Here is a 23,944-nt window from a genome sequence, read left to right on the forward strand (position 1 = left end):
TGTTCCAACTGACTTTATTAATCTTGGTTTTATTTAGTCTGTGCATTGATATTGCTTCTATATAAATCGATCTCCTGATTTTTAGTTCTCATTTTCGTTTGAAATATAAGAGATGGGAAAATAACGATAGTATCGATATTTATTAAAACTGTCGAAAATATCGAATGTTGCGATTATCGATAATTTGCCAGCTCTAGTCTAAGTGCCCCAGTGCAGTGACAAGGTTATTTGATTTTTTTTTTTTTTGTAACCAGCGATTTGAAGGACGGCTTACACAACCTAAGCCGTTGCTGTGGATTTGAAGTATAATATGTATATCTGGTCTAGTATCGTGCTAGGAACTTCCCTGGTACAGTTTATTGGTATTCCTGCCGCGTCTCAAATTTTTTGATATTCTTAAGATTCATTTCAAAAAAAATGTGCTTATTTATTGGTAACCCATATTTATCCGATTTCGTAAGCACCATATATTTCGATTTGAATTTTCCTTTTCAATGGGTTCTATTCGGGCCAGAACATTGGTGGTTCGGCTGATTACCGTCCTTTGTTTGTTTCGATCTGCCCTAACGTCGTTAATAGTCGTACAATAACTGAAGATATATTTAAGCCATTAATTCAGTGACGTCATTTCTGGAATAAAGTCTGTAAAGGGAAATTTTGTTCATGGTACGTTCCACATTTTGCCCGCAAGTATGTGATTAATACAAAACTCCATAGCAAACATGTTATAATTTCCATCTATTCCATTCCATTTTGCTTGCTTTGATTATCTGACAACTCGTACTCGCACATTTGTACATACATATATGCAACGTAACGAACGTATTATGTGGGTTTCTTGATAGCTACGTATACTACGTATCTCCTCCTTCCTTTGTAAAAATATGTGCGTTATGTATGTGTGTGTGTGTGTTTGTAAAATAGCTATAAAATATTTATAGATAGCTTAGTGAGTTATCTTGTATGGCTACGAGTCTTATTTCATGTTTGTTGCCAATAGACATTTCTTATCCCAAGATACATTTTTCGATATATACAAGAAACGAGGCTTTTCACCCACACTCTACTCGTACTCACTTAAGTCGTCCCCCTTTTAGTCAATTAATAATCTGCATAATATTTATTATACTAAGGCAAATGTCTATTTTGTAATGACTATACACTTGGCTTGTAAACACAAATTTTTTTAATTGGTTGTAGGATGACACATTTTTTTATAAAGGGTGATTTTTTTGAGGTTAGGATTTTCATGCATTAGTATTTGACAGATCACGTGGGATTTCAGACATGGTGTCAAAGAGAAAGATGCTCAGTATGCTTTGACATTTCATCATGAATAGACTTACTAACGAGCAACGCTTGCAAATCATTGAATTTTATTACCAAAATCAGTGTTCGGTTCGAAATGTGTTCAAATTTTGACAAATTTTGTTCAGCGATGAGGCTCATTTCTGGTTGAATGGCTACGTAAATAAGCAAAATTGCCGCATTTGGAGTGAAGAGCAACCAGAAGCCGTTCAAGAACTGCCCATGCATCCCGAAAAATGCAATGTTTGGTGTGGTTTGTACGCTGGTGGAATCATTGGACCGTATTTTTTCAAAGATGCTGTTGGACGCAACGTTACGGTGAATGAACACATTTCGAACCGAACACTGATTTTGGTAATAAAATTCAATGATTTGCAAGCGTTGCTCGTTAGTAAGTCTATTCATGATGAAATGTCAAAGCATACTGAGCATCTTTCTCTTTGACACCATGTCTGAAATCCCACGTGATCTGTCAAATACTAATGCATGAAAATCCTAACCTCAAAAAAATCACCCTTTAGAAATGAGTGTGGTATTTTTATGTAAAACCATAATGAAAAAAATATATAGAAATATTGCAGCAAAATATTAGCTAAATTGGATGTGAAATAGGGCTAAGTGTCCTCAAAAATATAAAACAGGATATCAATTTATTTGAAAGTATCAAAAATTTTCCTTATGAAGTTTCGTACCTTCTGTAATCTCTCGAGAATTTCTTCTTGACGGTGGCCTTCAACACTATGTTATGTAATCATCTTTAATTTGCAAGCTCAGTTTTGTTAAAAATCTTACTTTACTTTAATTGGCTATGACAGAATATTGTTCCACTAATCGAACGTAGAATAGCGTTCCAAACGCCTCAATCTTCTGCGCTCATTCTAAAATCTCTGACACCCAGTTTCGAGGTGTCTCCCACCACTTGATCTTTCCATCGGAATTTTGGTCTTCCCGGTTTGGGTGTACCACCGTGTTTGCCTTTAAAAGATTTCTTTGCTGGAGCTTCTTAATCCATTCTGACAACATGACCTAGCCAACGCAGCCGTTGTATTTTGATGCGTGTAACTATGCTATCGTCGTCATACAGCTCTTGGTTCATACGTCGCCTATATTCTCCATTATCGCAAACTACGATGAATCTTTCTCTCAAATACTCCAAGCATTGCCTCATCTGGTTTCACAAGTACCCATGCTTCAGAACCATATAACAACACGGGTAGTATCAGTGTCTTGTATAGTGTAATCTTCGTCTGTTGAGAGGTGACCTTGTTTCTAAACTGATTACTTAGTCCAAAGTAGCATTTGCCAGTATTATTCTTCGCTTTATCTCAAAACTGGTGTCATTCATTTCTCCATTTTCTTTATCTGCTCGGTACCTTTGAAGGTAAAGGAGTACCAAAAACGGCTTTGTAGTCAACAAAGAGATGGTAGGTGTTGATTGTTCTTCTCGGGTCTTTACCAAGATTTGGCGCAGTGTGAATATCTGGTCCAGGGTGGATTTCAGTAACCAGATTTCCATTTTGTCTCTGCAGGAGGAGGTGCCTGCACCATCGGTTTGATGTTTAACCCTTTGTATTGGGTTGCCCAAAAAGTAATTGCGGATTTTTTAAAAGAAAGTAAATGCATTTTTAATAAAACTTAGAATGAACTTTAATCAAATATACTTTTTTACACTTTTTTTCTAAAGCAAGCTAAAAGTAACAGCTGATAACTGACAGAAGAAAGAATGCAATTACATGGTCACAAGCTGTGAAAAAATTTGTCAACGCCGACTAATGAAAAATCCGCAATTACTTTTTGGGCAACCCAATAGAATTTCCGGACTTCATTCTGACTCCTGTACATTTCAATTCGCTCACACTCACGTCTTTCCTTTTCCTTTTTCTTTCTGCGGAATAGACATTTCTCCTCCCTCCTTTTCTCCCGATACCTCTGCTTCATCTGGCGCGTTGCTACTGATTACAGGGTTGTCTATATGCCGCATTCTTGGCTTCAGTAGCATCTCGACGCTCTTGGTCATACCATGGGTTTGTTGGAGGAGGCTTCCGGTACCCAAGTACGGATTTCACGGCATTTTCCATGGAGAGGGCAATAGTTTGCCACTGCGCCATTATATCATTGGAATAAGGAGTGCTTTCATCAAGCAGTTGGGTCAGCCGAGTGGGGTATGCCGCTGTCATTTGTTGTGTTTGCAGCTTTTCAGTGTCCAGCTTCTGTGCAGTGTCAGATCGTACTTTCCTCGCCATGCGCAAACGGGTGCGAACAAGTCGGAGCTCAAAGATTCAGCCTGTGTGGTGCTCACAGTCATTTCGTGTTAGCTCTAGGAAATCTGGAGGTTGGTTGGATGGTGTCCAGAAGGAGTTGTTGTAAACAAATATTATTTGGGTGTGAATGTAGCCTTCCTGTCCATAGGACCGATGGCGGCGCAAACGTAATGCCCGTTGAATATTTAAAGGCGCCAACAACTAACATAGGCAGTCAGTATTTAGGCAAGAGCCGCTGCGCCCGGCCTCTCACTGAGACAGTTGCATCTACTTTCTTGGAGTAATCCACTATCCGCAACTTTTGGACGCGCCCTGTAGATCTACGAACTACACATAAATCGTAAATCAAAGTTCAATCTGTCTTTTGCTCATAGTTATCTTGTGCCGGGTAGTAAGTCGTGGAGGGTTGGTTGTTAATGTGTGTTACAAGCGGAACACACATCGTGCACGTTAGAATCAATTCTAGTCCAGCATTAAGCGGGCTGCATCTTCTAAAATTTAGCTAAGTCAGATGTTATTTTTTCTGATGCTACGATACCACATAAGTCCGACGGTGAGTACGCAGAAGGCGACGACAACGACGCTAGCGACCCACAGCTGTCTATGTTAGTACAGCACCCTGCTACATATTCAGTGTGACTATACTCCCGCAGTGACGTAGGGGCAGAGCAAGATCGGAAATGTACCCACTCCATGCACCGGTTACACCTCACCGACATCGGCCGATGATGGAGGCTGTTCTGGCAAACCGAACAGAACCAGGGTTCGTGTTTCTTTTCAATCCAGGCACGGATCAGAAGCGTACGGTGAAGGTTCTCCTGGATATGCCTCTCCCATGATGAAAAAAAGGACGAACACACACTGGAACTCCTTCTGACTGCTAGTGCGGGACACACACACAGAAGGTGTTCTATATTCTCGTCTTTTTCGATGTCATCACAGCTTCTGCAAAAGTCGTTGCTGGCTACATGTTTTCCGATTAGACAGTGACTTGTCATGACTGAGACGTCTGTTCTAGCCAATGACAACAAAGGGGTAGACCTCTTCAAGTCTAGATTAGGCCACATAGCTTTGGAATGCTCACAGCCCCACTTTGTGACCATCTATCAATCGTTGTCCTTCGAGTTCGGGCCTGGTGCTGAAAACCTAGCTTACATGTCGGAATGTGTAAGGTAGTTCCTAGTCTTGCAAGCTCGTCCGCTTTACAATTCCCTGGGATATCTCTGTGGCCCGGTACTCAGAACAGGTGGATTTTGAACTGTTCAGCTATCTCGTTGTGAGATCTGCGACAGTCGAGGGCGGTTTTTGTGTTCAGTGTCTGGCTGTCTAAGTAGATATTTATGCCAATCGTCGTAATGACATTATATCTTAGCCATTCCACCACTTCCTTAATTGCAAGGAACTCCCCTTGATATACACCCGAAAGTGAGTTAACAGTAGAACAAATCTTGTAAATACCGGCGGTAAAGTTACATCGTTTCAAGTGCTTTAGCCATAAATTACACTAATGTTGGTTGTTATTGTAATCACATATTTTTCCACGTGAAGCGTGCGATTCTTGTCAAACTTCAGTACGTGAGCAGGCTCGTTAAGGTCCCAAAGACCGATCGCCGCGGGTACATGGTGGCCATTGGTTATTTGCAAATTGCAAATTTTGCCCATGAACATTCCACTAAGGAACAAGACAAACTTCTCACATATCAATGAATGCAGTCCGATTCAAGTTTAGCCGAGTCCGAAAGGCGTGCCGCAGGGCGACACCTCTTTGGAGAGAAGTTTTACATGGCATAATACCTCACAAACGTTGCCAGCATTGGGAGGGGAAAACCACCGCTGAAAATTTTTTCTGATGGTCTCACCAGGATTCGAACCCAGGCATTCAGCGTCATAGGGGGACATGCTAACCTCTGCACTGCGGTGGCCTCCATTGCTTATTAAAAGCGCCAATAACTCGCCTTGTTATATCGAACCAATCGATATTTAAGCAAGAGTCGGTACCCCCTGATTTTTCTCTGAGGCTCTACACTCGATACCGCTGATTGGCCGCTAATTAATTATAGCCTGAGGTTTTCATAATAACGCGAAAACTAACCAAATCGGAGCTCAAAGTTTCAACTTGTTTATTTCCAGATTTAGTTTCCCGGCATTAAGTGTCATCGTAACGACTTTCCCATTTCTTCCGCGTCTTATCTGTAGATTTTCAAAGCTCCGAATCGTTTTTCTTCTTCCTTCTTTGAAAGAAATATTAATGTGAAGAAAGTAATCGTTTTTTTTCTGCAAGGTTCAGGCGCTTCCCGAAGTTCGTACTTAGTATTGAAACCGACGACAACTTCTCTTGTATTGTTTCTAGAAAGTAAGTGCACGAATTTGTTCGCTTCAAGTCAATCCTCATGGTCGGTTGTCATAAAATATACTAAACTATAAAAAAAAATGCATTGTTTATTGCCAGTTCAATAGCATTTTCGTGTGATTTATACATACATTTTCAACACCGTTGGCTTTGCTTATCCATACCCAACACACGTTTCCCATAAAAGGCCTAATTGGGGTTGTGTTTCAAATCCGTTCAACTCATTAGCGCTTTTAACCAAAAATAAAATTATTTCAGAAAAATGCAGCATTTATGTTTTGTTTGTTTTTCACATACTAACAAATGGGCATATTAGAGTGGTTGAAGATAAATGTTGACAAATTGGTGTATTGAAGAATAAACGTTAATGTTTAAATATTGGGTCAAATATGAGTTTTGTTCAATAGAAAAATTTAAATTAAAAATTTCTCAAAAATATTTTGTATACCCCACACCGCTACTGTAAAATCAGAATCACTTTCTGAATCGATTTAGCTATGCCCGTCTGTCAGTCTGTTCATGTTGATTTGTGTACAAAGTTTTCGTCCGATCTTGTTCAAATTTAGCACAGGCATCTTTTTTGTGCTAGAAATCGGTCCATATTTGGATATAGCTCCCATATATTCGTCCGATTTTGATTAATATTGCAAGAATATCTTCATTTGTCAACCGATGCATGAAAGTTTCTTTCTTTCTCCATATTACAGGTTTAGGTTTAGATACAGCTCCCATATAAGAGGGCTGCTATATAAATTTTTGGTCTAATAACGAGCATGCAAACATAGTTATTTAACGCTTGACCAGCATTTGCTGGCGACAAAAATCATTGACCAGGCAGTTTTTTCTTATGGTGATTACGATTCTGAAAAAAACTTATAGGGGATAATATAGTGCAAATGTCGCCCCAACCGTCTCATGGTGTTACAATTTTTGCATTTTCAATCGAACATTTTCATATGTCCATAAGTAGTCATTTCGACCAAATAATACGGAAAAATCGCATTCTCATCTTCGGATGAAGTACTTTCTGGCAATGCCCTTAGCTAAATAAAACGTGATCGCTTTTTCCATTATTATTATTTACTTTTAATGTTTTGCCGCTTTACAATTCCCTGGGATATCTCTGTGGCCCGGCACCCAGAATAGGTGAATTTTGAACTTGAGAGATCTGCGACAGTCGAGGGTGGTTTTTGTGTTCAAAAATAGGTTCTCCAGGGATTTAATGGTTGCCTGGCTGACTGAGAAGATATTTATGCCCATCGTCGTAATTACATTGTATCTTTGCGATTCCAACATTTCCTTAATTGCAAGGATCTCCGCTTGATACACACTGCAGTGGTTGGGTAACCTTTTCTAGATATTTAGAGTACACCCCAAAGCCCACCTGGTCGTTTAGTATGAAACCATCCGTATAGAAGTCTATGTAACTTCTATTACCAGGGATATTGTAGTTCCAATCGGTTCTATGAGGAATAGTGGTACAGAACTCTTTATCAAAAAGCGCCTCATGTAGGGTGTAATACACACTGCCTGGAACATCGGATATTGTATCAAGGATAACACAGTGTCCGTAGCCGCCACATAACCACTCCCTGAACCTCACGGCAGAGGTCAATTCAATTTGGGTAGCCACAATGTCCAGAGGCAAAAGATGTAGCATTAAATTCAGTGCATCAGATGGTGTCGTCCTCAGTGCGACTGTGATGCACAAACAAACCATCCTTTGTATCCGGTTAAGTATTGAGCAGTAAGTGGACTTTTGAAGCGCCGTCCACCAAACCACAACACAATATAGCATTATAGGTCTGATTACCCAATGCATGACACGCGGTCTAAACCCCCAACTTTTGCCAATGGCTCTCTTGTAGGTGTATGGCCTTTCTCAATTTGAAGTTCAATTTCCTGTCCAGCAAAACACCCAGGTATTTTGCGCTTTCTTTAACTGGAACATTCTCTACACCCAAGGATACAGGTAGGCAACTTGTATCTCCTGCAAAACACCCAGTTGTTTCGCGCTTTCTTTAACTGGAACATTCTCTACACCCAAGGAGACAGGTAGGCAACTTGTATCTCCTGCTGAAAAGAACAACTTCTGTCTTGTACGGATTTATACCTAGACCACTTTCGGTAAGCCACTTTGCTGTTGCACGTAGAGCTTACTGATGTATATCACTTAGAGTGCTGGGAAACTTAACCCTAACCTCAATTGCCACGTCATCAGCATACGCCTTTTCCTTCCAGAGACCATAAAATATTGTTAATGGCTATATTCCAAAGTAGAGGAGACTTGGAATATAGTTTATTAATAAACTTTCTTACGGTAGAGTTGATGTATAGAAACTCCAACTCCTTCGTGATTGACGTCGGTTTTACATTATTGAAGGCACCTTCAATATCAAGAAATGCTGCCATTGTATATTCCTTGACAGCGCGAGAAGCCTCTATGTACCCGACTAGATCGTGATGGGCTATTTCAGTGGATTTGCCTTTACTATATGCATGCTGATGCCGCGACAGGCGATCTCCAGGGATCTTTGCCCTAAGATATATTTCTATCAACCTCTTAAGAGTCTTCAGCATAAAGGATGACAGACTAATAGGAAGACAATCTTGCGCCGTCGCGGGTTGGGCTTTCCTGCTTTCGGAATTGTAAAGCGGATGGGCTTATGAGACTAGAAACTACCCTACACATTCCAGGGATACTGGAATCTGTGGGTATGCCTCTAGCGACATGTAAGCTAAGTTTTCAGGACCAGGCCCAAAGGACAACGAATGAGAGATGGTCACAAAGAGGGGGCTGTGGGCATTCCAAAACATTGTGGCCTAATCTAGACTTGAAGAGGTCTACTGCTTTGCTGTCAATAGCTAGAACAGACGTCTCAGTCATTTTGTCCGTCATGACAGGTGACAAGGTTGCCAGCAACGACTTTTGCAGAAGCTATGAGGACATCGAAGAAAAAAAGAGACTATCGAACACCTTCTGTGTGTGTGTACCGCACTAGCAGTCAGAAGGAGTTCCACTTTAGGTTCTCATTTTCTTTGAGAACCAAATTGGGGAAAATTGGGGCTTCTAGTCGCAAAATCAAATCAGGGGATTAGTTTACATGGGAGCTATAGCCAAATCTGAAACGTTTTGGCACATTTGGAATCCCTAACAATCCAGATCAAGAGGAAATTCGAAATATCAAGTGGATATCTTTATACGTTCGACTGCTAACGTGATTTAAACTGACGGGTTGACGGTCATGGCTAGATTGATTTAAAATGTTATGGAAATACAAACATATAAATTTTAGAGGGTCGCAGTTCAATATTTCCCCCTTCCTCTAGTGGGGGGGTACAGCACATAACCCCTAAAAATAGAATATCTTCATAAAACAAATAGCACTAAGATCCATTTTTTTTATTTTTTAAATTGTATCAGCGAATAGAAATTCAAGAATGTGGGGATGACGACGTTTATTTATTACTCAGACAAACATTTTCAAGAGCTCAACAGCAATTTAAATTCAATTTACATGCATTTATTCTTTTACCTCTGTTTTTTTTTCTTCTTCTCCAAGACGCCATCATTCAAAACCTCGCATCACCCCACAGACACTTCTTGGCTTTTGTAGTCTCTCCGTTCAGATTGCTTCCATTGTCAATCTTTTTTCTGCTTTGAATCGCTTGTGTATGGGATGCATGGGAGGAACAATTATAATGACAACTTGACCTAAATCAATTTGGAGTGCAAAAATTATAAAGAAAAAGTCAGCAAAGACAATGTTTCAAACAACACCGAGCCAGTCAAATGGCTTGGCTTGGCTTACTCTCTTGGAAAACCACATTATTCGTTTATGATCCCGTACATGCGATACATATGTTGTGCGCCTTGTGTGCAGTACGAGTATATGGTATAACCTTACTCACATCTATATATGGATGGGCATTATAATGACGCAATCAACTTAGAATAAAGTAAATGAAGTGAAAATGAGAAATTGAAAAAAAAAACAAGAAAATTAGGCAAGCCATTACTAGTGGCCCACAAATTGGAAAGAAAATGATATGTGTTATCTTGCTGTCGTAGGGCATATTTCAACAATGCCATTGGTCACTATAACTCTAAACGATAAAAGAAAGTAGAGTAGAGGCGAAAAGTGGGTAAGAAGCAGTCAGCGAGCGTTCCAATTAATGTCACTTCTTTTTTCTTTTACCAGTATATACTTGTTGTTGGTGATGGGTTCGAGGTTCATTCATGGCTAGTGTATACTGAAAGTTTTTAGACCATTAATGGTTGTTTTTTTTTTACTGCAGATAGCTAACAGTGAATAATCGATTGTGTGTTGCCGATTTAGCGTAACAAGCAAGCACTAGTTCAACAGTGTGTCATAGAAGTATGCATACATAGAATATTGATTATATGCTAAAGGGTATTATAACTTTGTGCATTTGTTTTGCAACACTTAGAAGAAAAAGTGATAGATTCATTGTTGGAGGTATACAGATCGGCTTTTTTCGATTTGGCTATGTCCGTCTGTCTCTCTGGCAGTCCTCTATCCATGTAGTTTGTAGTCAAGTTAGAGGTCTCATTTGTTGCCCGGTTACCATCAAATTTTGTACATGACACTTTTTTGGCCGAAGGAGGGAAGCTATTTAATTTGGAAAAAATCTATCCGGTTCAGATATAGCTTCCATATATATATATATTTATCCGCTATGCCCTTTTATGGGTGTGGTACGCATAATATTGGCCCCATCTTTACAAAATTAAGCATAATTTTTATACCCTCCACCATAATATCGTCATTCTTTTTGTAACACCTCAAAATATGCGTCTGAGCTCGTCATGTCATCTTAAGTCGATCTGGCCATGTCCGTCCGTCCGTCTGTCTGTCGAAAGCGCGCTAACTTTCGAAGGAGTTAAGCTAGGCGCTTGAAATTTTGCACAAATACTTTTTTTTAGTGTAGGTCGGTTGGGATTGTAAATGGGCCAAATCGGTCCACGTTTTGATATAGCTGCCATACAAACCGATCTTGGGTCTTGATTCCTTGAGCCTCTAAATTGCGCCAATCTCGTAGGATTTGACTGAAATTTTGCCCGTGGTGTTTTGGCATCACTTCCAACAACCGTGTTTAGTATGGTTTAAATCGGTCCTTGTTTTGGTATAGCTGCCATATAAACCGATCTTGGGTCTTGACTTCTTGAGCCTCTAGAGGGCGCAATTCTCGTCCGACTTGACTGAAATTTTGCACATAGTATTTTGGTATCACTTCCAACAACTGTGCTAAGTATGATTCAATATGTTCGTCCGAATTGTAGTAATATTACAAAAAAATGGTCATTTGTTAACCGATTCTCTCGAAATTTGGCATCAAGAATTTTCTCTTAACTCTCGACATAACTGGCGAATATCATGGAAATCGGTTCTTCTAGAGTTACAGTAAGCGCATTTTTTGACCAATCTTGCCAACATTTTGGCACAACACCTTCCTCGACGACTACCACAATATCTGAGAAGTTTGCTCGAAATCGGTTCAGAATTAGATATAGCTCCCATATATATGTTCGTCCGATTTTGAGAAATATTGCAATAATGTTGGAATTTGTCAACCCTAGTTATTACAGTTTGAACATATTTGCTCGAAATTTGATACGGAAGGTTTAATAACCCATCTGAAAATATACGCCAAGGTCCATCAAAATTGGATCAGAATTGGGTATTGCTCACAGATTGTACTTATAGGGAAGGTGTAGGGTTTTATACAGTCGGCACCGCCCGTCTTTTGCCCTATCTTACGGGTTGTCATTTGAATCAATAAAAAATATTTTACACACAAAAAATGTGGTCGTTTGAATTGGTAACACTTCGTGTCAGCTACTCTGTATATACATCTACGACCTTTAAAGTGTTTGAACAAACCTATATGTCTATGATGGCTGGGTGGTATGCTCTGGTTTTCCTTTTCAACTCGAACGAGAAATAAACGAGCCCTGACTAGCTACTACAAAGCAGGGTTTTTGAGGTCATGCGTAGGGAGGACTCATGCAGAATATGTGGTGACGAGAAGTTGGACACGGTCGAGCACAATTTGTGTCACTTATTCGTAATTGCCGGGAAGACACACCTTTCTTTCGTGCATTAAATCCCTCCAGGCACTTAGCCCTCGCGTCATTCTGAATTACAGGAAAAGCGTGAAGTGACTGACTGGACGAAGCTGTCACCCATAAAGGCTCTCCTCTCTGATCTTCGTCTCTCTTCTTTTTTCGTTATACTGCCTTGCCTGCGACTAGTAACCAAGTTTCGCTAGTCGCTTTAACTTAAACTATCTTAAAATTTGTTTTGTAAGTGAAATATTTACATGTTTGCATTGAATACATGTGGGCTTACCGGTTTCTATACACAAATATTTTTTTTACTTTGAAGCCACGTAATTCCCTTAAGGGTGGTACTGTATTCTCTTTACTCTTTTTAGGTAATATATTTTGAAGCAAAAAATCTTGCTGGTTTCATTTAGTAGGACATTCACTCATTACATATGAACAAATTTTCATAAAAGTTTTATGTTATCATTGAGGTTTTTCTAGTGTTTCAAAAAAGTAACCGTGAAAAACATGTGTTTTCACCGGTGAAAACCGAACATGTATCACAATAGTGAAAAATGGGCGCTTACATTTATTTCATAGTGTATTTGGGTTTTAATTCTTCATTGATCGAGGGAACTAGAGAAAAAGAGAAAAAGACAGATGAATAAATAGAGATAATTATTAAATTTTGTTATCTTGTTTACGGTGTTTTCTACTAATTCTAGTCTTTGTTAAAATGTGAAAGCAAACAACTCCTTTTAATTGTTTAAATGGCGCATTTTGCCGGCATTTGTTTGGTTTTTCAAAATAGGGGACAGTCATGATGACGACGATGCCGGCATTGAAGATGAGTTAAACTAGAAAAATGACGTACACACATGCTACATATGTATGAATGAATATGGAATCGTATATTGTCGCCTTTCATATGTTTTGTTTTTATTTAATGTGAGACTTTTTTTTGTGTAGTTTTGGTGTGATTGACCTTGACTTTAGTAATCATTGTTATCCATTATATTGTAGATTAGTTGTGATATTTGTGTGAATGGCGTTCATAATGGAGGCGCACATAAACAAATAGACATTAGTGCTCGTACAAACAAACAAACATTTACCGCGTATGTAGATGCATTTGTGTGTCAGTATGTTTGTATTTTGCGTGCTATTTAAATAAAAGATATTCACTCTCTCTCTCTCTGCACAATGGTCATTTGTATTCTGCAAGATTGATTTTCTTCCTAGTTTGATTTTATTTCAAATTATACACATTGAAAAGAGTTGAATAACTTTGTTTACGGCTAAAAGGAGGTTAAATTGATGCTTTATTTCTCCGATAATTAAATCTTTGACTAGCCAAACTTTGGATTCTTCAGAGGACTGAACCGTAAGTGCATTGTTATAGGAACCGTGAAACAGAGCGAACTAGAGAAGCGTTCAAATGAGATGGGAAACGGTACGAAGTCATGCATTGGAGTCAGTCAGGAAAATGTTCCAGCTGGCATGACTCATCAAGTCAAACACAAGTCGTCAAAGGCCAAGAATGGAAAATATGCCAATCAACTGGCTTGCTCTTATCTACGAAGGCTACAACAACATGGTTATTCGGAATGAGTTTTGTTCTGTCTTTGCATTCATCTAGTTGGCTTAAAATATATTTCCTATCTGAGACACGAACTTCTCCGTTTGCTGCCTTCGTAGGGTTTTCCTGGTGGCTATGTTGTTGTTGTTGTTGTTGTTGTTGTTGTTGTTGTTGTTGTAGCAGTTTGTTGTGTTCTATCTTTGGTCTGCTTGATTCTGTTGATTATCCAGATCCAGGAACACTGCGACTAAGAGATCTGGGTCTGAGTCGAGTGGGTCTGGCTGGGCAATTAAACAGGTGACGTGTGGCGTGGGCCCTGGTCACAGTCGAGACATACATCTTGCACGTCGGCATCAATCCTTGTTGTTGTTGTAGCAGTTTATTGTGTACTATCTTTCGTCTGCTTGATTCTGTTGAGTGTCAAGACCCAGGAACTCCGCGACTAAGATGGGGTGCGTCCACAGGGATCTGGGTCTGAGTCGAGTGGGTCTGGCCGGGCAGTTAAACAGGTGACGTGTATCGTGCGGTCCCTGGTTACAGTCGGGACATACATCTTGCACGTCGGCATCAATCCTAGCTCTGTGGGAATTGAGGCGGCTGCATCTGCCGGAACGTAATTGGGCCAGAATCACTCTGGTTTGCCGGGGGAGGTCGATTTCTTCGGGTGCAATGGGTGGCGGTCGTTCTCCAAGGACTACATTCACTCGGTAGCCAGTTAACGCGTCTGCTACCGTGTCTGCATGAATGTTGTTCAGACCCGCTTGATATGCCGCTTGATCTAGAGGTTCTCTCTTGTAGCGCTGGACCTCACGCTCTAGATCATGTAGATCTACCTTAAGGCTTCTGGGCGGTGGGTATCTATCCACAAGATGATGATTTGGATGATTTCTGCGATAACAGCCCAAAAGGTATTGCTTAGACAGCATGTAGTTATGTCTTCGCACTGGTAGGATCTTTGTCTCCTGGTGGAGGTGGTCCACATGAGAACTAAGGAGGCAGCCCGTCGCAGTTCGGAGGGCGGCATTCTGACAGATCTGAATATTATTCCACTGCGTGTCACAAAGCTGACGTGACCACACTGGCGCTGCATAACTTACCACAGACCGGCCAATTGCTTTGTACGTGGTCAACAAGGTTTCTTTGTCTGCACCCCAAGTGCTGCCAGCGAGTGACTTGAGGACCTTGTTTCTACTTTTGACTTTATTGCAGATTGCTGTGGCATGTGGGGAGAAAGTGTAGGAGCTGTCAAATGTGACGCCAAGTATTTTGGGACACTTGATGGTCGGAATCAATTCTCCATCGACCATCACAGTCAGCTCAGAATTCACCTCACGCGTATTTGTAGTGAACAGTGTGGCTGAAGATTTGGTGGCGGATATCTTCAGATTTCTTGCAGCGAAATATGAGGCAAGCTCGTTGAGGTAGACGTTCAACCTATCGCAGATGTCATCAATGGGTGGGGGGCCTGATGCCAAGATCGTACAGTCGTCCGCATATGATACGATCTCTATGCCGTCTGGAGGAGGTGGGATGGAGGATAGGTAGAGGTTAAACAGAGCCGGAGATATCACCCCGCCTTGGGGAACTCCCTGTTTCACTCTACGGTGTTTTGACTTCTTATCCCTAAATTCCACAAATGACTGGCGGCCACACAGATAATTCGCGACCCAACGTTTAAGGCCTGGCTGGAGGGACGTGTTGGCGATGTCCTCAAATAATTTGGCATGGCTGACCGTGTCGAATGCCTTCGATAGGTCCAATGCCACGAGGACCGTCCTATCACATGGCCTGGGTTGATTGAAGCCACGGCAAATGTGTGTGGTGATGGCATGCAAAGCTGTTGTTGTGCTGTGCAGTCTCCGAAATCCGTGTTGATGCTCGGCGAATGGAAATTCTCCTACGAGGCTCGGGAGGAGTAATGCCTCAAGCGTCTTAGCCACTGGTGAGAGAAGGGAGATCGGTCTGTACGACTCCCCCAAACTCGGGTCTACCAGGCTTCAGTAGCGGGATCACTCTGCCCATTTTCCAGACATCGGGAACTATAAGAGTGTTCAATGACAGGTTAAGGACAGTGGTAAGGTACTCAACTCCAGGTAAATCCAGATTCTTCAACATCAATGTAGAGATTCCGTCGGGGCCCAACGCCTTGGAAGATTTGGCGCCACGGATGACATTCGTAACTTCGCCCACGGTAAATTGTGATGGCTGTTCATCGGCTCGGAGACCACGAATACGGCGAATGGCTCTCCTCCTTGCCCTGTCTCTCTCGGGATGCACGATAAATTGACGGTTGAACAACCTGGCGCATCTCTTCGGATCAGTCACGGTTAACTCGCCAAAAGTGACTGAGGTCCTGTCGTCCCGTCTACCGGGGTTCGAGAGAGACTTAACAGTGGCCCACAATTTGCCTGCACCGGTGCCTAAGTTACATTGCTCCAAGTGTTCCAGCCACAAATTCCGCTTATGTTCGTTGACTACCCTGTTTATTTCCAGATTCAGCTCGCTGATTCTGGGGTTAGCGGGGTCCATAGCACGAATCCCATCACGCTCGTCTGCGAGTACCACTGCTTGCGCCGGGAAATTGGGTCGCACTTGCGGTATTCGACCGGCTGGTATAAAGCGAGCGGCTGCTGCGTTGATGATGTCTCGGAATTTCCTCTCGGCCACAAGCACATCAGAGGGGGGTGGCAGTTCATTGAAGCGGCGATTGGTATACTCTCTGAAGCCAGTCCAATTGGCCTTCTTGTAGTTGATGAACGTTCGGCGCTCAGAGGTTATGAAGTCGGGTGGTCGGTCGATGGTGAGGATTATGGGGAGGTGGTCTGACCCCAAAGAGATGACGGCTTGCCAGGATACGTCACTCAGGAGATCAGGGGATGCGATTGAGATGTCTGGCGAGCTGCTGCACCTCCTCGTAATCCTAGTGGGGGCATCCTCATTCACCGTGCAAAACGTGGAGCTATCTATCTGCTCTGCCAAAGCTATGCCACGCTGGTCGTTGCCTAGGGGAGAATGCCATGACGAGTGATGTGCATTGAAATCCCCCAGAACCAGCCGACCATGGCCAGATAGCAACCCACTTATGTCGGGACTGTAGGCCTGGCCATTAATCGGGGCACAGCTGCCAACCGGCGGTATATACACGTTGTATATCTCTATCTCGGCAGTACCAGACCTGACTGCTACCCCCATACATTCCATGTATGGGTCACTAGCGTCAAGCGCAGGCGAGATAGGTCTATACTGCACGGCCAATCGCGAAGGCCAATCCCCCACCTCCATTCCTTGAGCGATCCTTACGTAGCACATTGTAGCCGTGACAACTGTGCAAGCTGCAGGTGTTAGTCAGCTTTGTCTCCTGGATCGCTGCGACCGATATGCTCTTCCGACTCATAAAATCTACAATCTCATCAATCTTGCCTCGCAGTCCATTGCAGTTTAACTGCAGGAACGATACATTTCCCGACACTGGCCTGGCAATAGTAGGGCTAGGGTGCTGTCTTTGCATAAATTGCCGTACGGGAGAGGTCGGGGGGGTCACATAGTCCGACGACGAGGACGCCGAAGGCGACGACGGCGACGCTTGTGACCCACTGCTGGCTATGTTCGCACAGCACCTAGCGACATAGCCAGTATGACTATACTCCCGTAGCGAAGTTAGGCCAGAGCAAGAACGGAAATGTACCCACTCCAAGCACCTGTTACACCTCACCGACACTGACCGATGATGAAGGCGGTTCTGGCAAACGGAACAGAACCAGGGTCCGGGGTTCTTTTCAATCCCGGCACGGACCAAAAGCATACGGAGAAGGCACTCCGGGATGTGCCTCTCCCATGACGAAAAAAGACGAACACGTAAACTGAGGCGGCAGCCCTTGCCGATGAAGATTCCATCGGATCAATCCGGTACGTACAACCGGCTGCCATGGGATGCCATGGGCATCAATCCTTACTCTGTACGAGTTGAGGCGGCTGCATCTGCCGGATCGTAATTTAGTCAGAATTACTTTAGTTTGCCGGGGAAGGCCAAGGACTACATTCATTTCAAGGTAGATCATGTAGATCTACTTTAAGGCTCCCGGCACGGTCTGCTGTGAGCACCTCACGGCCTGGAACATTGAGTTCCGAACTGTGGGGTGTTCATTGCGGTCATGAGAAGCTAAGCTACGAGCTACCGGGCGCAGTCACAGGTTGCGGATAGTGGAATGCTCCATATGGAGTAGCTGCAACGGCAGTCGCAGACAATCAGCGGCATTGAGCGGAATGTCTCAGTGAGAGACCGGGCGGCAATGGCTTTTGCACAAATACTGAATGCCTATGATGCTCGATATGACAAGGCGAATTATTGGCGCCTTTAAATAACCAATGACCGCCTTGTTCCCGCGGCGATCGGTCCTTTGGACCGAAACGAGCTTGCTCACATACAGGAGCTTGACGAGGATCGTCACATTCACATGAAAATGTGGCTAAAAAAACATGGTTATTTGGAATGAGTTTTGTTCTGTCTTTGCATTCATCGAGTTGGCTTTAAATGTATTTCTTTCTTCTCCATTTGCTGCCTTCGTAGGGTTTTACTGGTGTGTATGTTGTTGTTGTGTAGCAGTTTGTTGTGTTTGGCCCTGATCACAGTCGACACATATATCGTGCACGTTGGCATCAATCCTTACTCTGTAGGAGTTGAGGCGGCTGCATCTGCCAGATCGTAATTGAGTCAGAACAACTCTGGTTTGCCGGGGGAGGTCAATTTCGTCAGGTGCAATAGGAGGCGGCCGTGCAAGACAGAAGTAGTTCTTTTCAGCAGGAGATACTAGTTGCCTACAACCGTAAGTGCATTGTCATAGGAGCCGTGAAATATAGCGAACTAGAGAAGCCTTCAAACGAGATGGGAAACGATAAGTTATGCATTGGAGTCAGGAAAATGTTCCAGCTGGCATGACTCATCAAGTCAAAGACCAAGATTGGAAAATATGTCAATCATGTGTGTATCAAGCGGAGATCCTTGCAATCAAGGAAGTGGTGGAATGGCTAAGATATAATGTCATTACTACGATTGGCATAAATATCTTCTCAGACAGCCAGCCATTAAATCCCTGGAGAACGTATTTCTGAACACAAAAACCGCCCTCGAGTGTCGCAGATCTCTCAACGAAATGGCTGAACAGTTCAAAATTCGCCTGTTCTGGGTGCCGGTCCAGAGATTTCCCAGGCAATTCTAAAGCAGACGAGCTAGTGAGACTAGGAACTAACCTACACATTCCAGGGATACTGGAATCTGTAGGTATGCCTCTAGCATGTAAGCTAAGTTTTCAGGACCAGGCCCGAAAGACAACGAATGATAGATGGTCACAAAGAGGGAGATGTGAGCATTACAAAACTATGTGGCCTAATCTAGACTTGAAGAGGTCTACCGCTTTGCTGTCATTGGCTAGAACTGACGTCTCAATCATTGTGTCCGTCATGACAGGTCACTGTGTAATCGGAAAACATGCTGACAGACTTAAGGTTGCCAGCAACGACTTTTGCAGAAGCTGTGAGGACGTGGAAGAAAAAGAGAGTATAGAACTCCTGTGTGTGTGTCCCGCTCTGGCAGTCAAAAGAAATTCCACTTTAGGTTCTTATTCTTTGAGAACCTGTCTGATTTAGCGGTTGTGAACATTCGCAAGTTATTGGGCTTTTTATAGCGATCTGGATGGTTAAATGGTAGGACATAGAAGGCATCTTCCTTCTACTGTTGCTGTGGTATCACAATGGACGAAAACGTCTAAGTGAGTCTGATGTCAGACTGCCACTTAAACATAACCTACCTCACTTTTGAACCCAGGAAGAAGGGATAATAGGACCTCAGTGACTATTGGCGACATAAATAGCGAATGACCTAAAGATATACTCTCTAGGTTATTCAATTTATTCAACCGTCAATTTATTGAGCATCCCGAGAGTGACAGCAAGGGGGAAAGCAATTCATCACATCCGCTGGCTAAGGGCATAGTTCATACTTCTGAAGCTTGGAAAAGCCTGAGTCTGATGGCAGATTGCCACTTAAACCTAACTTGATCTTCCCATAAAATGCCAAGTTATTTACTGAAAAAATTGTTTCACTTCTTGTCGTTTCTGTGTTACAAGCAGTCTCACTGCTTCAAATTTCAGGAAAAAGGCCATATGTTCTGAAATTTCTTGTTGTTGTGGTGGCAGTGTGTTGTACACTGAGGCGGCATCCCTTGCCGATGAAGGACTTCATCGGGTCAATCCGGTACTAACAAACGGCTGCCATAGGATTGGAAATTGAAATTGATTGTAACTGGTATGTGTGTTGAATTTTTAGTTTGCAGAACATTTGGTAGGTTTTGGTTGGGTTTGGTAGAATTTTTCCAAAATTTTGGTAGGAAATAATTTGCTTGAGTGGCAGCACTGCTTGAGGACCTTGTTTCTACTTTTTTGACTTTATCGCATATTGCTGTGGCATGTGGGGAGAATGTGTAGGAGCCGTTCAATGTGACACCAAGTATTTTGCGACACTTGATGGTCGGAATCATTTCTCCATCGACCATCCCTTTCAGCTCAGTATTCACCTCACGCGTATTTGTAGTGAACAAGATTTGGTGGCAGATATATTCAGATCTAAATAATCATTTATTTCGGTGGGAGCCCCAATTTGTAAAACTCTATGTAGGTAGAAGGTAGGGACATGTGATTTAGGTTGGGATCACTATTGGGTGTAGGCCCCTGCTTTTCGGAGGATGTACATAGACGAAAGTGTATTGGACTGCGTGTGTACCTGCTCTTTTCTGCGCTAGTCAACTAACCACGAGTGCAATTATATTAGGAAAATATGCCTATAATAATAATTTCCCCTTTGCTAAACAGACTCGATATTGATATTCTTTATTATCCTTACCCATAATAAATTTCTGATATAATGGTGTACATGCATACACCTGCATTTACCCATTTCTCCAAAAGAGATGGGTAGGAGGGGGAAATATTTGTTCAATAGAAAAGTTAATAATAAATACCTTTTGTTTTCTTTTATTTTTATATTTCGTGCTGGCTGCCATTTATTGCAAAATGAAATAAACGTTAATTTTCATACTCTAATGTGAAATTTGTTACGTTTATTCTATTGCTTTACTCTTACTCTCCCGCTATGTCATGCATATACCACACAACTTGGCATGTGAACGTTGGATTGGTTGGTGAACGTTTTTTCTTCGTTAAACCACCATCCTCACCATCTCATCATCATGTACTTGTTACTACTGCTGTTATCATATCGCCTTATTCCATGTTGTATTTTTGCTTTTTCGCTGGGCCACCACAATATTTCTGGTTACACACGTAATAAATGTGTTATTGATGATCGACCGACCGACCGACAATGGTTTGCTTGGTCTTGAATGTGCGCAACGTATCATCATTGTATGCTGCTTGTCTATTACAAATAAGCAGCAGCCAAAGAGCGTGACGATAAATTGAAAGTTGCTCGAGAACGTCAAAATGAGGAGAGACAAAGAAAAATCGAGGAGCTAAAGGCTCAAGCGGAAGCAGCACAAAGATATCGTGAACAAAAAGAAGAAGAACGCCGACGAAGAATCGATGAAATACGACAAAGGGACTCGGAAAAGCGTACACAGGTTGAAGAACGAAAGAAGGCTATAATGGAAGCCGAAAAAGAAAGACGTGAATATATACAGCGAAAAAATATGGTAAGCTAGAAAAATGTTTTGATACCTTTTACATGCAACCACTTGAGCTTATACATCTTTATTTCTCCCCATAGGAAAGAGAATCAAGAATCGAAGTAAAAAAACGAGAACGAAATTCAATTGGTTATGCTTTTGGTTCGTCAACACCTCGCCTCTTAGAGCCCGCCGATTTTGGCATGGTATCGCCCAGTACATTTTGGGGTCAGAGAAGGTAAGTTTAAGCGATCTACTGTCTAGTTAAATTTTCATTACAATTAAGTTTTTTTTACCACTATTTTACAAAAAAGTATGTGGAAAAAGTATGATTATTTCCTGAATGGATATATTGCGATTTCTTCATATCAAAGTTACATGCGTTGCTGACTAACGTTATTGAACTTCCAAATATGGTAGATTACTACTGGAGATTTTCTTGTCGGAAATTTGTTTGTCAGATACTTCGAAGTGTCTCCTGATCTGATGAATTACGCCCTCATATATTTTTTATTATGGCATCAGACCACCCCATCATGTTGTTCTAGTCACATTTTCATGTGGAGGTGGCGATTATCGTCAAGCTCCTGTATGTTAGCAAGCTCGTTCCGGTCCAAGGACCGATCGCCGCGAGAACAGTGTGGCCATTCCTCTCAATTGGCAGGCTTTTTGTTACACTCACCTTTCTTTTTTTTCTGTCAGTCAACACGCAGGGGATGTCCCCTATGAATGCAGGGCATTGCGTTGGCAAGAGGAAATTAGGAATTGGAGGGTGGAAAAAGGATGTAGTGCTTATTGACATTTGTCTTAAATCTTTGGATGTCAAGGTGGGTGGGAAAAACATTAGCCGCAACTCGATTCCACATACGAACGGTTCGGGCGAAATAAGAATTCTCTCTATAATGCATTGTGCGGTCCGCTGGCCAATCAATTACAAACGGGTGTGAGTTCCTGGAATGTCTAGTATCCCTGACATACATCCTTACATCAGGAATAAGAAGACGAATATCAGACGAACACTTACCATGAATGTACTGATAGAACAGCGCCAAACAACCCACATCGCGACGATGATGTAAGGAGGCAATAGAGTTGGATACCCCACTGTCCCCAATCAACGCCATCGTTCTCCTCTGTACACGGTCCAGTAGCTCCAGGGATGAGTTTGAAGCTCCAGCCCATACATGTGAGTTGTACTCCATTTTCGGCCTTATGAAAGTGGTATGGATGTTAAGAAGATCAGACGAGGTGAAGTAATTCTTACACCGTTTAAGGAAGCCTAAACAATTGAATGCTTCGTTCGACACTTCAAATACATGTTTAGCCCAACGGACATCACTTTGTATTTTCATGTCCAGAATATCAAGAGCTTCTGATTGCTCAACATTTACACAGTTGATAGACAAAGATGATCGTTAAGGGTCCTCGAATCGTTTGTGTGACAACAAACAGCACTGAGTCTTCCGCGCATTCAAATCTACTCGATTCATTTGACCCCACTCAGAAATGGCCAGCAAATCCTGGTAGAGTGTATCGTCCATAACCCTCATCTTGTCCGCAATCTCTCGAAGACACGGCCTATGGTCGAATGAGTATGAATGACAGAGATTACTGTCATCCGCAAATGAATAGATCGCATTCGATGTCTGAACCAACAGATGAAAATAAGAAAATAAGAAGGAGAAAAAACATAGTCCTGGGATACACCTGCGGTCATTTTTGTTGAAGTATATGTTGTGTCAGCGATGAGATGGTGATGATGGCACATGATTTTGTTTGTCAAACCGAACCTCCATCAAGATATTTAGAAGCTGTTGAAAGTGAAGAGAGAATCAATTGGATACAAGCCATGAAATCAGAGATGAATTCATTGATTGAGAACAAAACTTGGGTACTCACGAATCTTCCTAATGGAGCAAAGGCACTTCCCTCGAAATGGGTATATCGTGTGAAGACAACATCAGATGGCACCATTGAAAAGTACAAGGCAAGACTGGTTGTAAAAGGATTTAAACAAAAGGAAGGTGAAGATTATGATGAAACTTTCAGTCCAGTAGCAAGAATGTCTAGTATACGCTCTGTCCTAAGTATTGCTGCAACTGAAAGACTACATTTGTCACAATTTGATGTGTCTACAGCCTTTTTATACGGTGAATTGAACGAGACCGTGTACATGGAACAGCCAGAAGGTTTTAACGATGGATCAAATAGAGTTTGTCTATTAAAACGAAGTCTATGGTTTGAAGCAAGCACCCAGATGTTGGAACAAAAGAATGGGAGATTTCTTAAAGAAACATGGATTTAAGGCCAACTCTGCAGATAGCTGTTTGTTTATAAGAGAGAAAGATGGTAAAAAGTCAATCCTTGCTCTCTATGTCGATGATGGTTTAGTAGCTGCATCAGACAAAGAAGAACTTGAGCATTTTCTCAACAGTTTAAAATCAGAGTTCAAGATCGTTTCTAATGAAGCTTCATACTTTCTTGGTATAAAAATTGAAAACAGCAATGATCAAATTAGAATCTCTCAAAAGTCTTATGCCAAGAAAATTTTGGAAAGATTTAATTTCTCAGAGTGTCGTCCAGTTTCAACACCAATGGAAAATACAGTCAATCCCATGGCAGCCGGTTGTACGTACCGGATTGACCCGATGGAATATTCATCGGCAAGGGCTGCCGCCTCAGTGTACGTGTTCGTCTTTT

At 42.0% G+C, this 23,944-nt stretch overlaps 1 protein-coding gene across 7 annotated transcripts in view; it reads left to right on the plus strand.

Annotated features, from left to right (window-relative positions):
• The window catches only part of LOC106086180 (ensconsin), an 84,382-nt gene that overhangs the window by 7,359 nt on the left and 53,079 nt on the right, over positions 1-23,944 (plus strand). For all 7 annotated transcript variants that reach the window (XM_059365489.1, XM_059365496.1, XM_059365499.1 and 4 more), the window contains exons 3-4: positions 21,015-21,271; positions 21,346-21,482. In XM_059365489.1, the coding sequence (XP_059221472.1) occupies positions 21,015-21,271; positions 21,346-21,482 (394 nt within the window). The remainder of the gene's footprint in view (positions 1-21,014; positions 21,272-21,345; positions 21,483-23,944) is intronic.

This window comes from Stomoxys calcitrans, chromosome 1 (genome assembly GCF_963082655.1).
Source record: "Stomoxys calcitrans chromosome 1, idStoCalc2.1, whole genome shotgun sequence".
Taxonomy (NCBI): Eukaryota; Metazoa; Arthropoda; class Insecta; order Diptera; family Muscidae; genus Stomoxys; species Stomoxys calcitrans.